At 38.9% G+C, this 16,938-nt stretch overlaps 1 protein-coding gene across 1 annotated transcript in view; it reads right to left on the bottom strand.

Moving 5' to 3' along the window:
• Positions 1-6: 6 nt before the first annotated feature.
• rabep1 (rabaptin, RAB GTPase binding effector protein 1) overlaps positions 7-16,938 on the bottom strand; it is a 31,552-nt gene continuing 14,620 nt past the window's right edge. The window contains exons 12-18 of the mRNA XM_056396923.1: positions 13,155-13,253; positions 11,573-11,713; positions 9,272-9,461; positions 6,616-6,671; positions 5,943-6,041; positions 5,071-5,187; positions 7-4,418 (exon numbers count right to left, since the gene is read on the bottom strand). Of these exons, the coding sequence (XP_056252898.1) occupies positions 4,317-4,418; positions 5,071-5,187; positions 5,943-6,041; positions 6,616-6,671; positions 9,272-9,461; positions 11,573-11,713; positions 13,155-13,253 (804 nt within the window). The 3' untranslated portion in view covers positions 7-4,316. The remainder of the gene's footprint in view (positions 4,419-5,070; positions 5,188-5,942; positions 6,042-6,615; positions 6,672-9,271; positions 9,462-11,572; positions 11,714-13,154; positions 13,254-16,938) is intronic.

The raw sequence follows: 16,938 nt of genomic DNA, 5'->3' as shown, positions 1-16,938 counted from the left end.
ACAAAGTCAGTGGGCAGTACTTTATAGCAAATATTGTTTAAATTTCATGGTATTCATCATTCTGCGTGCTGCTCATGCCTCTCTTCCATGTATGAGTAAAATTACAGTTCCTTTTTCTTCTTGGACAGTTTAAAATGTGACAGGTGGGATTTCAGGTGTACACATTACTAGGATTCGACTGATACGAGTTTCTGAGTGTTGATGCTGACATTTCTGGAGCGCTAACACACAATACTCAGCACTGAACCTTCATTATGGCATAAAAGCCCTTGAAAGTACTGGTAATCAAAACTAGATTATATAATTGGAACCCAGAAATTATTAAATTATTTCAGGTCGAACACTGATCGTCTGATTGCAACTCCTCTAGCTGTTTTACTATAACGCTTAAATATCAGTATATTCAAGAAACTCCAACTAACTGGATTGTGGAATTTAAACTGAATGTTGCAATTTTTGCTAAATATCAAAAGAAAATCTCAGTCTAATCCTCGTGTAGATCAAATGAAAAACATATCGGAACAATGCTTTGGCTCTTGACAGTGAGATGAAACAATAAAAGCTGCCTCTGAAAGCTCAAACTGTGCAATCGTGAGTCAGTTGTTAAGTGGCAACAAAAATGTTCATTAATAATTAAGTGTAAAAACTTTTTTTTTTTTTCCACATTTCATCTCACTTTTCAGTTGAATTTTTAATATTGATTTATCGGAAAACAACTTTTAAAGTAATTTATTGTCAATGCGCATGATGCAAGAACTTACGGTATATTACAGCTTATTACATTTTTGTAGGTTGTGTAATTTCATGGATAGATGCTAAAAAGACTACAGTTGTGTTTTCAGTAAACATGGGTTACAAAATTTACAAAAATTTCCACAGGTCATCCTCTTCAAAAACAAATAGTTACACCTTATATTTAGATTGCACAAACAGATTTGGGCTTCGAATGTGCTTTATTTGCAGTGAATTTGTAATTATACTAAAAACCAAGTAGTAAGTAGTACACAGTGAGAGCTTTCAGAGCACACTCTTCATTCATCTCGTTTTAACATGTGCTCCAATCATTTTTAGGGTATCACCATACATTTTTGCAAACAATCCAGTGATGTTAGATCAGAAATTATTCAATAAAATTCAACTCTTGACCATGACCACAGTGAATGAGTGAATGTCTGCGGTGACTGGGGAGAATCTTCAGAGAGGAACCCTCACGTTAATGCCAAATGGGCGGCAAGTAAAATTTGTTACTGTGACGGAGGGGACGTTAAATTAAATGTCACAAAATTAAAAACACACCAAGCCAATGCAATAAGGCCTTCCGAGAAAATAGCGTCCGGGATTCACACTGTGGAATTTCTACTTTGAGTTCACCAGTTCTCAGTATGTGGCCGAACACAACCCGTCAGCCCGCAATCATACAAGCCAAAAGACATACAGTTCTCTGTCAGTGCAACTCAGGCTGGCTTGCCCACACATCCACACTATCTCATAACACATTGCATGAATCTATCATAAATATCAACTCAAGATATCTACAGTATAGACATATGCAACATAAGGAAATGTAATACATGCAAGTCAAAAAAAAACAAACAAACAGTGATCAACATGTCCTTAAACCATACAATGCTGCTGTATGCATGTACAGTAAATATATATATATATATTGTATATTGTTTGAATCGCAATGCAAAGACAATCCCTCCCTCCCCTTGAGGATTTTTTTTTTCTTTTTTTTTTTTTTTTTTTTACAACAGGAGAAAATTCATTCAGCCTCATATTTTCCATGAAACCATGTTTGCAGCCTGGTGTGTCCAACTGTTTCAAATGAGCGCAGAACTGTGAGTCACAATCTTTATTCAGAGCACACTGTGGCTGCCAGTGCCTGGGAGATGGTTCACATACTTAGTTTGAAAACACTGAAACTACTAATTGGGGTTCTCAAAAATCAAACATTTTCTCTATCTGTACATTACAAAGCAAAGTAGAAGGTTTCACAACAGTTGGTGCAATCTCTCTGGTGCTATTGCTTAACATTTCTGGCTAATTTTTCACTCAGTAGTTTGTGTTTTTCTACGTATAAATACTCAAAATCATAATTCTCTGGGCTCATTTTTATCAAACTAATTAATTTCTAGGATCTACAGTGGCAGCCTGAAGCTGATAGTGAACTACCTCTCGAGTTGTGGTTGCCTCAATTGGTCAAATATGTAATAAAAACCTGACACAGTACATGAAGCCACATACTCAAACTGATCAAGAATCAACTTCCTATGAATATTCTTGCATTTATTTTTTCCATTCAAAAAACAAAAAAAAAGGTCTCCAGGGGAATGGGCAGCCCTGTTTTACACCTCAAAACACTGATGCACCAAAAGTCCCAGTGTTGCTGCTGTGTCTTCCTGCCTCTCCCAGCCACCCTGGGCTTCAGATCCAATATTTTAGTATCAGTCAAAGCTTCGAACAAAGCCCTTGTCAGATCATCTAACAGAGTCTGAAACTCCCTTTTCATCTGCGTCCTCTGCTGCATCCAACGATTTTTGTAACTTTGCGAAACTTTCCTTTACAGTGAAAGCTGTGATAGTAGGCAAGGTTTGAACTTCTCTTTTCTCCCTCTGGTACAATTTATCATGTTGAGACGACAGAGACACCCAAAAGACGAGAGAGTTCGTGAAAAGGTAGATGAACGCTTGCGCCTTTAGACGTGGTTAGATGACACGTACCAAGACCTTTGTGGCATTTTTACTGTCCAAAACTTTGATTGGTCGACACTTAGGATTGGATTATGCTCGTTTGTATGACGTGAAAAAGAAAAGAAAAGTTCAAACCTTGCGCCAAATCACTGCGTGGAGTGTGTGTGAATGTTGGATTGCGTTTTTCAGGGGGTGCGTCCATAATTCACTGACCCTGACGCTTTCAGGTTATTTCTAAAAAATCCACCAGAAGCTTCGCAGCAGAACATTTTTGTAGTGATGAATGAACCGCTTTATGACTCACAGAGATATGAAAAGTCAGTTTTCCTTGAGTCGTGACTTCCTACTCAGGCAGGTAAAATTTCTTTTTCAAAGACTCCACTCTTCACCTGTCGGAGAGTGGCACGGTGGCTTGTTAGTTAAGAGGCTAGGTTTTCCAAACCTCCCACCACCCTGAGGCGTCCTCGAGCTCGGCTCAAACCTGAACCTGACCTCTGATCTCACTGGGAACGATGGGACAGAAACACCTTGTGCCAGCGTTGTGATGGTGTGCTCTTCCATTATAGTTTAAAAGCCGCCCACTGTCATTTAAGAGCTTTAGAATTTCATTAAGAAAGTCAATTCAAAAAGGCAATCAATAAAAGGAGCAAAGTCTGTATTAAAATCTGTTATTTTCCATTTACATTTTAATGTTGACAACCCATCCTTCTGTTCTCCTCATCCAACTATTTCTTTCCTTTCTGAACTAGTGTTTTCCTGACAATCAAAAAACAAGTGGGAAGTTAAAAAATAAAACCCATAACTTTGAACATGACTAATGTTTCTTCACTGTATTTTCGCAGCTTTAAAAAAAAAAAAAAAAAAAAAGATTTCTGTCAGAAGTTAAGAGCAAAAACCAAAGCAAGAGTAGAGGATGTTTAAGAAATGGAGGGTATTGCTCGTTGTGTGTTATGTTTTTTTTTTTTTTTTTTATCCCAGTTAAGTTATGTGCAAGTATTGTAGTTCCTTCATTGTGTCTTTATCATAGGTTGCACAGGGTGAAATGACCAAAACATGGTGGAAAACGCCACAGAAAAATAGCCAGAAATGGGAGGGAAAAACAAAACAAAACAAAAACAAACAAACACAGGGAAAGAACAAGCCAGTGGAACAAGGAAGCGATTATCAACCGCTTTGAGAACCGAAGGAGAAAGGTTATGCATCCATTTGTTTTCTATTTACCTGGAGAGAGAAGTTGCAGATGAAAAGTGCTTTAGAAGACGACAAACCTTTTTGGTTGAGCTAATACAGACAGTCATATCTACAGTAGAAACAAGACACAGACAGACCCACACAAAGATGGACTTCCACTCCCTCCGTCCACAGTCAGACATTTAGTTATTTACATTTTTTTTTTTTTTTTTTAGTAGTGTTCTTCTTCATTACTCTATCCGCGGTGTGTTCCATGACTTATAATGTACACAAAGGGACATGACCTCCTCATGCCACGTCCGTCCTTGTCCTTCCAAACTCTTCCACGGTGGTTATGGGGAGGAGGAAGGGTCGGGTCAGATCAATAATGTTATTGGGCCAGTGATAGAGAAAGAGGGGAATGAAACTGAAGGCAGTTTTCATTCAGTGGTATCATGTCTCTGGAAGCTGGTTGATGTCAGTCAAGTTGGTGTCGTTGAGGATCACTTTGATTCGATCCAAGGAGTCCGCCTGTCGTATTCGCTCCAACTGTACCTGAGGACGTGGACAGACAGACATCGATGAAGTCAAATGATTTTATTATGAGAACACACATCCAACGACAGAGGTGCATCAGTCTCGTTTTGTCTGACCAGCGTTTCAAACTCAGATATATTCAATTCAATACCACATAAATATCAACCATAACTTTGCTTATTGTAATTTTACCTTTCCTTAAATTTAACTTTGATTTATCTTTTAGTTATCAGAATTTTTTGCCTACCCCCTGCAAATTTTATGTTTTTATTTTTATTTGTATGTGTTATTTTAAATGTGTATGTGCAAACAAATTAACAGAACTAAACTATATTTAAGATTTTTAATAAACATTTGAAATTTTTGGCATTTTGTACGAAAAAGTCTTTACAATTAATTATCAAAATATTAGTTAATAACAACACAGGTAAATATTAGGACAAACAAGTACTCACTGAATTCAAACAGTTCAATTCCAAAGCTTTAGCTCAGTTAATGGAAACTGTTTCGTCTCCCACAAACACAGATGTTTGGCAACAGAAATTGTTTTTTTTTTTCCCCCCAAGAAAACAACAATATCAGAGTTTCCATTCAACCATAAATGAAGCAGAGCGCCGTTTATAAAGTTTAGATAACGTATCTCGCTCTGAACCTCCCAACTCCTTCTTACCTGAAGAGTCTGAGAAAGTTTGACAAAGTCCTTCTGAACCTGTTCACTGACGTCCAGCTCCGTCTGCAGCCGCTGAGCTTTGCCTCTCTCGTCGAGGACCTGAGTCTCTAGTGCACTCTGCAGCGAACACACACACACACACAGACAGACAGACAGACACACGCACACACACACACACACACACACACACACACACACACACAGACAGACACACACACACACAGACACACAGACACACACACAGACGAATTCGATTAGAAAGGCTAAATGGAGCCAGTAAATTGCAAGAAAAAAATCTAAAGAACTGGAATAAATATTTCACTGCTTCACTTGTTGAATAATTCAAAATGATGTCGACTGTGCATTAGTGGCTGAATCACTGGTTTAGTTCCATCAAAAAGCGGTTTACAAGTGGTTCTGGACTTTTCTGGATATTTCTAAAATGCTGTAATATTTTATTTATTTATTTATTTTTACAACAAATACAGAGTGTGAACTCTCTTGCATGGAAAGAACCTCAATGTTCGATGTCATCTTTTCCTCATTTTAAATCAGCAAATATTACATCCCACACTCTTATAACGTTAATTAAAACATTTTGTACAATCTACTGTTGTGACAGACGATGAAGTGAGGTTAAAATATTGTGGAAATATGAGCCGTTTGGAGGATTTCATGTTGTATAAGTTGTATAAGTTGGTAGATCCTGAGAAAAAGAAAGTAACGTCCTAAGAGCTATTGTAAATGATACTGGGGCATTTGTTGATAAGACATCTGCTCGGCTCTGATATGATTGGCCACGTTAAAGTAAGTCTGGGTAGAGCTTTGTGTGGCACAGGTAAATGCATCGTGAGACAGTGTCAAACTCTGACCTTTGCAGTGGTGAGCTCTTTGAGCTGCTGCTCCAGGCTGATCCTCAGGCCCTGGATGCTCTCCAGTGTCTCAGTCTTCTCTGCGAGACTTCTCTCCAACTACATAAACGAGGTAAAACAGATCAGCACACAGAGGCACTACAAGTAATTCATACCACCAAGAGTTTACAACTTAAAGCCAGCCAGCTATTTACTATATAATGCACTATATGTGTATATTTTCCACCATTTCGTGTCCAGTTTCTGAAATGATCTGTGAAATTTATTATTTATACTGTGCCTCCCATAGTAACATGAAAAATGTAGTGTCCACAGCACGTACAATAACTTCTGCAAACAATCCCACAAAGTGATAAGTCCGTTTTTACAAATGTGAAAATTACAGTTGTGCAACTCTACACCGCTACAGCGATGATAAAAATAACAATGCTACTGAAAAGTGTGTGAAATCTAACTTTGTAGTTTCATCTGTAGTAAGTAGCAGAGTGTGTATAATAAAGATCTGTATACCTTCCATGACCATGTGAGATAAACTGAGTCTTATCAGAGGATGAAATGAAAGGCATGTATATTACATATGTATAATATAGTTTTAAACATGTTTAGTGGCACTCTAACTGAATTGTCTTTCCTCACTGCGGTGTCATACTGCATGATAGCAAAGAGTAAGTACCTTTTCCTTCTCGGCTTTTATTCGCTCCAGCTCCGTCTTCAAACTGGAGAAGGAAGCTGTGGGAAGGAGACATCATTAGAGGATCATACAGTGCTCATCTGAATCTCAAAGCCCACGTATTCCCTCTGGGACGATAATGTGCTACCTTGAAAATTATTTGACAATTTATGAATAATGCAACAAAGCTGCACCTTCAGTGAAGGCGAAGCTGCTTCTGAGACGATGTGCGCGTTTGTCTCGTGTGAAACAGACAGTACGAGGTCTAAACGACAAACTCTTAAAACTAACAGACTGACAGCTTTCAAACCAGTGTTGAACTTAAAGATGAACACTAGCAACCATCAAACGCTAAAACACTAGACGAGAGAACTGGTACCGAGCAGAGAAATACAAACATGGTACATTTTTCATTGTAAATGGAAAAACTATGTTCTTCCTCTGGCCCCAGAAAGAGAAATCTTCCACAATTAAACGTTCCCATTCCTTTTTACTTCCAAAAAGTGACTATTTATGGATTAAACTAGAGCCGAAACAGTTGATTAATCGATTATTTGATCGTTATAAATGAATTGGTAGTTTTGATGCTCAATATACTTTATGTTCTAGTTGTTTATTCAAGCAGAAATTATAAATCTTTTTAGTCCCAGCTTCTAAAAGGTTAAAGTTTTCTGATTCATTAGAGTTTCATATATTAATAATATATAACAAATAATATATAATAATAATCATTAGTTGCAGCCATAGGTCAAACGTTAAGTTAGTGTTACACCAGACAGAACTATTAACCGAAAGTAGAGACGATGTCGACACCAAGTCTCTCACATACTGGCAGGTTCTGAGTGCAAAATACATCAAATCATACAAACAATACTGTTTTACTAAGCTGCCCATAGAGACCGGTTCTGCTGGCTGAATCTGTTTTGGATGCAGTTACAAGTTGGTGAAACACTCAGATTCGTTAAGCTGAATCCCTTATCGAATCTTTCATTCTCTCTTTTGCCTCTTTGTGACACTACGAGCATCGGCAAAGAACAAAACCCTTGTGATACATACAAGCGCACATCTGTAGCTGAAACACAGCCCTGCGTTGAGGAGTAAATGTAGAAAAGGAAAAGTGACTCAGGGCAGGGTTAATGAATGTCACAGAGCAGTGACAAAGCAGAATCCCAGAAATTAAAACTGTACAACAAAGATGTCTTAATTTTCCACCAAACAAACAATCTAAAGAGATTCAATAAGGGATTGGGAACTGAAAATGCTACTGAACCCCATCCCAGGATGTGACAACAGTGTTACTCATCAGCAGGACACAATCATCCTTGATAAGCGTTGAATCAAAGGCAACTGGACTTGGTTGTAGATACTTAAAGATTTCTCACCCGTCACCCAAGAGAGTCGTTACGACACCACTTATCCCCCACCTACGATGCTGTCCTCTCAACCCTTCCTCTGAGATTTAACAACCATTCACACTTGGCCTCAGTTGATTTCAGTGACTAACAACCGTCGTTACAACAACGAACAATGAACCTAGTGATGTGGATGGCCTCGGTAACAGCCCCACAGAAGTTAAATACCTGGAACTCGTCACCAGTCAGTTGCAAATGAAGATGCCTCTTGGGCTACGTCCGCACTACTACGTTTTCGTTTTAAAACACCATCTCTTTTTGCTACGTTTTCACCTCTCACCCACATTACTCTAGAGTGTTTTGGAAACACTGCTGGCCTCGTTTTAGTTTGTGTTGTTGTCTGGTCGGGCAAAAACAGAGACCTTTGGAAACGATGACGGGGACATCCACAGTCGCTCCCTGATTGGTTCTTATCTGCCTCGACTACCGGTGGAGAAAGCAACATGGATAACAAATTACAAGCATTACTGATGTGTTGAGGAGTTAAATTCTGCATTTCAACACTGCAGCTGTCTTTACTGTTCCTTATTTGTAGTATTTTTTGCAACTAATCAACTGCAGAGTAGACAATCTGCCTCCTGTTCACACCGGCTTGTGCATGCCAGTGTACGCGATTGCAGATTTTCGGGTGAGATAGTCTGGACGGAGATCATTTTGAACGTAGTAGTGTGGATGTAGTCTTGGATGACAGATTAAACATTTTTTTAAACAAGTATCTACAAACAAGTCCAGTTGCCCTTGATTTAACTCTTCTTAGATAACCATGACCTGGGTGAGAGAGATTCTTCACAGACATCCTTGATATAATCTGGATTTACAGTGAAACATGTCATGATGACTAATCTGCGGTGTGGGACAACATACAATGAGGTGAATTATCTATTAATGCACATTTTAGCCATTCCAAAACAGTTCAAACATATGTGAGGGAAAGCGCTATGTTGAAGACTCACTACAGTTATTAGTCTGACAACTACGCCATTAACACACAAACATAAAAGCAGTTGAAGTGAGCTCATTCAAGGCGTTCGTCATACCTTCCAAGATGTCTGAATGACAGTGATCAATGGAGAAGAAACAAAAGCAGAAACAGAGTAATGTAAAAACTGTCCAGAAAATGTGTGTGCTGGCAGAATTCAAGAGTTGTTTGCTTAAACTTTTACTAAAAATGATTGGTTAGATATTTACCACATAGCTGATCAATGGTTAGTCAATGGCCAAACTCGACAGTTTACACAGAGTCTCACCTATCTCCTCCTTACAGCCCTCGATCTCCAGCTGCAGAGTGTCCTCCAGGTTTTCCTTGAGACACTGCTCAGCCTGGATCTGCTCCTTCAGAAACAGAATCTCAGCTTTCAGCTTCTCCTCCATGTGATCAGCAGAAGTCCGTAACGCCACCATGTCCTCACGCAACCGCACCACCAGGCCTTGGAGCTCCTGAAGAAGAATCAAACTACATTACAGGCATCAATGTGGGGGACCATCATCATCATCATCATCATCATCGTCATCATCATCGTATAGATAAGATAAAGAACAAAGCAAAAGAAAATCAATATGGAAGCAGTTCACAGACAGGGCTGTGACTTTCTTAATTTAAACATTTGGTGAAAACGCGTCTGTACGCTGATGACACACACTTCTATATGTATATGCAGAAACAAATTCAAACTAAAATAAAGGTATGTTACACTATATACAAAGTATTTACCATTACATTATCGAATACAGTGAGATCCAAAAGTGTAAGTGAGAATAATGAGAAGCTACACTGTATCTGTTCTCCTTCATATTAGAATGATTTCTGCATGTTGATACAGATATAAATGTTATATGTGCAGCTTATTTAACCACCAACAAGTTGAAAATGTCACTGCTTCTCCACCTCCACTTAAGCACAGGCCCACTCCTTTTTGTACCATTGCAGCAGCACACTTCAGCAAGAGGCTATGAGTAATACTGTGTGGGAGGAGAAGTGTGTGTTGGAGGGGAACCTCCTAAACAGGGAGAACAGAATAAAGTTGTAAAAATCATAGGATTTTCACCTTGTCAGTTGGCTCAAAAATGAGCACTGGTGCCAATAATCACTGAAAATGAGCTGGAGGAGTCACAAAGGCATTACCACTGAGGCAATTAGCCTCTGACCGTGACGCTGCAGAGATTATTTTCTCTATAATTTGGTGTCAGTTTCCCCCACTCTCTATGTGGCATGAATGGGGATAACCACTGCTCATGCTGCAATAGGTTATAAATGGAGAGCAGCGGGTTGTTTAGTGACAGATGGGGCACACCCAGAAGCATGTCCTCTAATGAACCCATATTAAACTGAAGCAATTTGAGCATGGACGTCCATGCTCGACCTTGGGGTCGGTGCCTGTGACAAAATAATCTCAACTCCAGCTCGACCTTTCAATGCTTCCTTTCAGCATTTCTTTACAGCTTTCAATACATTGTGTTCTAGTCACTGAAGAAGACTGTGAAATGCTGTGCAAAGCAACTAAGTACTGAGCGGAGATTATTTTGTCACATTCACTTGTATCACTGTGAACCTGGATCACCCATGTTTGTTGACCAGTTGTGGAATGTACATTTACTCAAGTACTTTACTTAAGTACAATTTGTACAACTTTATGCTTTACTTGAGCATCACTTAAACGCTACTTTACACTTCTACTCCACTATGTTTACGTGACAGATTTAGTTACTAACTTACTATCAACCAAAACATGAAAATATGATGTAGATTAAACTATCAAATACAATATAAAGTATGTTAAAGAATAAATCTTAGCACAGAATGAGGATTGTTTTGCATCACTTCCATTGAAATTGCTTTAAGAAGGGATCTCTCAGCATGGACAGAGGGAACGATTAAAGAGAACAACAGTGCTTTATGGACATGTCATAAAAATTTGCTCTACCCTCGACCAACCACGACAATGAAATGCTACGTACAAATTAATGCTTTACTAATAATGATTGAATAAGGAAATATATAATAATATGACACTCGTGGGTTGTTTTTCTGCATTTATTTATGCTTTAAGTACATTTTTAGGATAATATTTGTTTACTTTTACTGTTATGTGTACCAGAGGTGAATACTGGCACGTGACCAGCTTTGCATTGGAAAGGATATCCACTTCGCTAAGCAAATCCTGATTTTATTCCACTTTATCATACTTTTATCTTATAATAAGCTTGAAATTCTTATCTTATTGTATTATTTTTGCTTCCTTTTACTACCCAATCAAACCTCAATTTATACATTAACTACATTTAACAAAAGAAGACAAAGATCTCGTATGTTGTAAAAGAAACTTTACAAAAACAGTCTAAAATTGGCAAAAATTTTCATCTAAATCTGGAACGATCTGATCAAATAATAAGTAAACGAGGTTATGGAGCTGGCCAGAGTTTCAATTCCTGCTTTTTGTACAGTGATACCAGTGACTTCAGTTAAATGTAGGGAAGTTTTGAGGCTCAATAGCAGCCCTTCCACTGATGCTAACGCTGCGGTTGAGAGGTGTGACTGAGGCTCCACATACTTGCACAGTATTGGGCATGTGGAAGTCCTCTTGTTGCTGTAGTTCTACGTGCAGCCTGTGTTTTCCCTGCAGGCTCTCGTTGTCTCTCTGTAGTCGGCTTAGTTCGTCTGCCACCTGCTCCCTCGACTTCACGAGCACCGCCTGAAACGAGAGAAAAACAATGAATAAATAAATGAATGAATCACTCCATCTCATCATGTGTCAGTTTGTTTCTCCTTTTTTTTTTTTTTTTTTTTATAAAACTTCCTGTCGTATGGAACCAGCACCACTTCAAAACAGGGTGAAGAGTGACTCACCAGCCAGTGTCTCATTACTGAACCACACTCCATCCATTTCTCCCTGTGGAGCTAGTTTTGCTAGGTGCAGCAATATGACTCATTTCGTGACAATATCAAGACTCATGCCTCTTTATATCAAATCCACATGTAGCAAAAGGAATGTCTCATTGCTCTGGCAAACAAGTTTGTCTGCAAAGATCTTAAAGTCATATGTGCTGATAAAGCTTGCAGCTGCATATCCATTACTCAGAGTGTTTGTCTCACATCTTCCTGTTTTGACTTCTCAATTTGGGCGATAATCTGCCAGGCAAAGTGAGTAATTAGCAATGCACTGCAGTGATGTGCAGTTTACACATTTGTACATTTGTTTTGTGTCTATTGTGGTGGGTGAGAAACTTTTGAGCATATTTAACTTAAATGCAGCCAAGAGCTCCATCGTGTCAGCAAATATTTGTGGTAATGAGAAACAGTGACGTTATGTAATGGTTCCACTTTACGATGTTTTAAGTTTAAACTAGATCTGAAACAATTAGGCAAATAATCAATTGGTAGACCAACAGAAAGTGAATCAATAACATTATATAATCGATATACACTCATTGTCAGTTTATTAGGTACATCCAGCTAAAACAAATGCAGTCTAATAAAACAGTCCTGCAAAAAAATCATCCTTCTTGAGGAATATAATGTTCTTGTTCATGTTTGTTGAAACTGCTTTAGAGAGGTGTTGACTCAACTCAGATGTAGTCTGTGGTGCTGTTGCACTGTATTGTATCATACAGAGGAGGTGCTTATGTTATTCAGCCAACATCAATAATACAAATGGGACGGACAAACTAGAAGCACGTGTCAGTATAATGCAATATAATTCAACAGTCTCAAAACTTGTAATTTCACAATATAGTACTTTAGACTTATTTAACTTGGCAGTGCATATGCATATACAGGGTACACATCTGTACATTCCTGTTGTGGCAGATGAGCAACCTTTGGACATATTTAAGTTAATTTTTCTAGTAACAACTCCTCATCATCGTATTAACAAATATTGGGGGCAGGGAGCAACGGTGATGTTACTGCCACAGAGGCATGAGCTGCAATTCAGTTGGGCTGCATGTCGGATAACAGAGCGAAAGCCTGTTGTCAAAACAAAATTGATATGCTTATTTGAAGAGCTAAATTCTTGCCGGCGCTACCAAAACCCTGTTTGATATTAGACTCTGCGGCATTAGAAGGAACAAGAGAGCCAAACACAGCTGTCAAGAACAGGCAACACGAGGCGAACAGGAGAATATGCTGCTCACCATCTGTTCCTGTGTGTTCCTCTTAGCGTCACCGAAGGCTTGTTGTAGTGTGCTGAGCAGCGTTTCTGACTCCTGGACTCTCTGCATGAGAGCAGACACCTACAAGACAACACAAAGCAAAACATCACTAAGACAAGAGAAAGGCTTCAGGGATATTAAGACAGTTACACAGATAAAGAAACACAATTTATATAAAGCGGGCATATGCTTGGTCATACACTGTGGTCATCACTGTGGCCCCCACCCAACCTGCTCATATGTGGGTGGTTGTGGTTTTACTGTGTGTCCTTTAAGGTAACAGAGAAACGCAGCCAGCTGGATTTGGAGCACCTGGACCAAGTGCTCCTGGAGGATTAAAGCCCCAGCCAGGCTTTGCTTTTGCTCTCGCTCCCTCTCACACCTGGACTCATCCCCGCCAGCATTTGCATGCTTCTTTCCTGTTTGACTCTTGTTTTGCTTTCACTTTACAACACCCCCACATCCCATCACACTCTCACACATGTGCGTTATGTTGTTGTTTACTTTAGTATAACAAAAATCCTAATTTACCGTCATCTTATTGTGTGGATTCATGTATTTGTCATGGCCTAGGAGCCGGGTGATGACACGTCTTAATCCATATACTAAAAATGTTAGTATACAGCTTGTGTGAGCTTGTGCTCTCTGACATTAATTTTGTTGGTGAAAACTGTGACTGTGAGAGCTCTTTCACGCTGTGGGTCAGACGCCACACACATATGTCCACAATTATTCTGACGGGTGTGAACTGACATGAGGTGTTTTCACACTCACTTCTGAAAAAGTCTGTGCTCAATGTGAAAGTGCATGTAATGCAAAAAAAATAATGCAGCTTATGATCTGACACTGCAGAGCCAACATATTGCTCTCAGGTGCACTGCAGAATCCTTGCAGGTTGATATCAGTCCATAAAGCATCATGAAGGATTATTTTTTTATTTCATTCCTCATTTCTGCCAGTGAGATTGCTGCTTTATACGAGGTGTCACACTGTGCAGGTTTCAGAAGTAAGACCTAGAAAACACCTTCTTAAGCAGAAACTGGGTTGTATTTTCATGATTCAAGGTGCAGAGTGACAAGTGCATCAAGTATGGCAGCACACTTTTACTATATTAGCGGCCTGCAGTGCACCCGGGGTGCACATAGCAAAAGTGTGGGATGAGGAGGAATCCATTATCGGCATCAGTTTATCAGGGACTATTAAAAATGAGGGCAAATCACATCAGCTCCGCTCATCCCATTTAAGAGCAGCCGTATAGTAATATTCTCTTACTGCAAAACATCAGCATCAGCATCTATTTTGATAATCGATTAATGGTTTAAATCATACTTTTTTCAAGCAAAAATACCAAAAATTAATTGGTTCCTTCTTTTGAACTGTGAGGGGTTGATACTTTTCTATGTCTTGTGTGGTATTTCACTAAATATCTTTGGGTTTTGAATAGTTGCACAGAAAAAAACAAGCAATTTGAAGGCATTATTCCACTATTTTATGACATTTTATAGTCCAAAGTTTAAATCGGTCAACTGATAAAATAATAAGACGACAAATCAATAATAATTTCCAGCTGCAGGCCAAGCTGTGTTTCTATGCAAGAATAATATCACTACTGCCAAACTCAAGTAACTTCTGTGAGGTGTGGCACAGCTGCATTAAATAACAATTTCTCATAATAATAAGCCTGTTAACCATCAACAAATAATTCTCTAACAAATTATTGTTTCTGGTTAAAACAGTGTGACAATGAAGTAACACAGTTATGAACAGTCGTGATGCTGCTCATCATCGCACCCACAGGTCTAATAATAAAATATGTGATGTTTCAGGCTAAAGTTTTGTCAGACATGTTGGAAAGAGGATTATTCATGCGGCTGTTGCCCTGGTAACCTGCTGTTGTTGCGTAAGGAGGGAGGACTGATGGGAATGGATGGTCCTGAGTGATGTACAGTAAAGAGGAGGCACAATTTTATATTGTAATGTGATTTTTTCATTAATATTGTGATTTTTTCCCCCTGTGAATACTGTTTTTTTACAACTACAAAGGAACATACGTTTGCAGGGTCACTCTGCAATTATTTTGGGTCTGGTTGCTCAAGATTAAATCAAGGTAACCAGTGGGTCTCAGAGGAGTACTAACACTTTCACAATGCTACAAATCACTGAAATTAGAAACTGCAGCGGAAACACACACCTTTTGCTTTCAGATGGCTGTAAAGGGAGTTAATCAGCTGAACGAGAAGGCCGCCAAACAACATAAATCTTTACTCTACTGCCATAACTTTAGAGCTGAAACAATAAGTCGACTGACAGAAAATTAATCAGCAACAAATTTCATAAATGATCAATCATTGCAGTTATTTTTCAAGTAAAACCACTCTGCTCTTAGCATCTTAAATGTGAGCATTTTCTGCTTTTCTTTGTCATAAATAATAGTATAACTGAATATCTTTGTGTTTGTGGACTGTTGAACACAATAAGCTATTCAAATGTGACTTATGCTTTCACTGTCACTTTGACCATAATGGGATGTTTTCACAATTTTCTGACATTTATAAGACAGAACAATTAATAAAAGAAAATTTTCTGCCGATATCATATATTATATAAATATATATTATAAAATAAATGCTATTTGCATCCCTGCATAACTGGAATAAAACTGTATTCTTTCTGTAAATTAAATACACCAACTGGTTTAAAATTTAATGAGACACTGACTAGATTAGCAGAGCATACATAAGAAGGATTTTGTGTGAAGCTGGAGAGGCCTATGTGGATTTCCACCAACTGCACTGACAAAAACGGCACAGAGAATGGATGCTCTGTGCAGAATGTAATGTTGAGCTGGTTCAAGTGGCTGCATGGTCGAATGCACTAAACACTGAATCTTGTTACCACCAAATTGCTTTGCACTGCTCTATTACAAGTTAAACTCCCTGTCAGTACACGTCTCCACCCGCTGCAGCAACTTACCGAAATACCAAACCAGCACAGGGGAGAAGCAGAAACTCAGCGAACCTATTCTGGTGCAAAGCTGCACTTTAAGTAATGCACCTGCGCATTGATTTTCCTACACACTCTGAAACAGGAAATCAACACCTTCAATACTTTCAAAATATTGTTAGATGACTTCTCCTTTCCACTGAGTCAGCACTTGCACTTGCACTAACGTAGGCAAACAGCCTTTAAAGGATAAAGCTGCAGACAGCGGCATAGTGAACAATGACCAAGCAGGAACCAGGGTTCATGACACTAAAACTAAGTGTTAAACTAACTAGCTACATCTCAGGGACTAAACAATACATCTATACATGATTATTTGTTAGGCATCAATATCTCTGATGCCAATACACACACCCAAAAATCTGCTTGGAAATCACAGAAAAAAGGCAGAACCTCCCTCAGAATCATCACGTTTTAAGTTTTATCCGCTATCAAAATAATCCGGTGACAGATGTCTGTAGATCCAATGGTGCATTAAAAATAGGAACAGCTAATGACACATTCAGCTTTTGATGGTGCCAGTTTGGCAAAATGCAAACGAATACAGGCTACAAACTAGAGGCCGACTAGAGAGACGGGCTCACACCCGCCTGTGAACATGTTGACGTTCCCACCCGTGAGTACTCAGTAGTTATTACTACATTATTACATGAGCACTCAGTTTTCATGGGTCAGACAACACCCATCTTCGAACTAGACAGAGAGACTGTGTGGTATATCCTGCTACAGTAGATGTCTGCAGGACTACATTTTGCCATTATCT

The sequence above is a fragment of the Seriola aureovittata genome, chromosome 15 (assembly GCF_021018895.1).
Source record: "Seriola aureovittata isolate HTS-2021-v1 ecotype China chromosome 15, ASM2101889v1, whole genome shotgun sequence".
Classification (NCBI taxonomy): domain Eukaryota; kingdom Metazoa; phylum Chordata; class Actinopteri; order Carangiformes; family Carangidae; genus Seriola; species Seriola aureovittata.
Note: the sequence above shows the minus strand (reverse complement) of the source record. Positions and strands in the feature narration are given on the sequence as shown.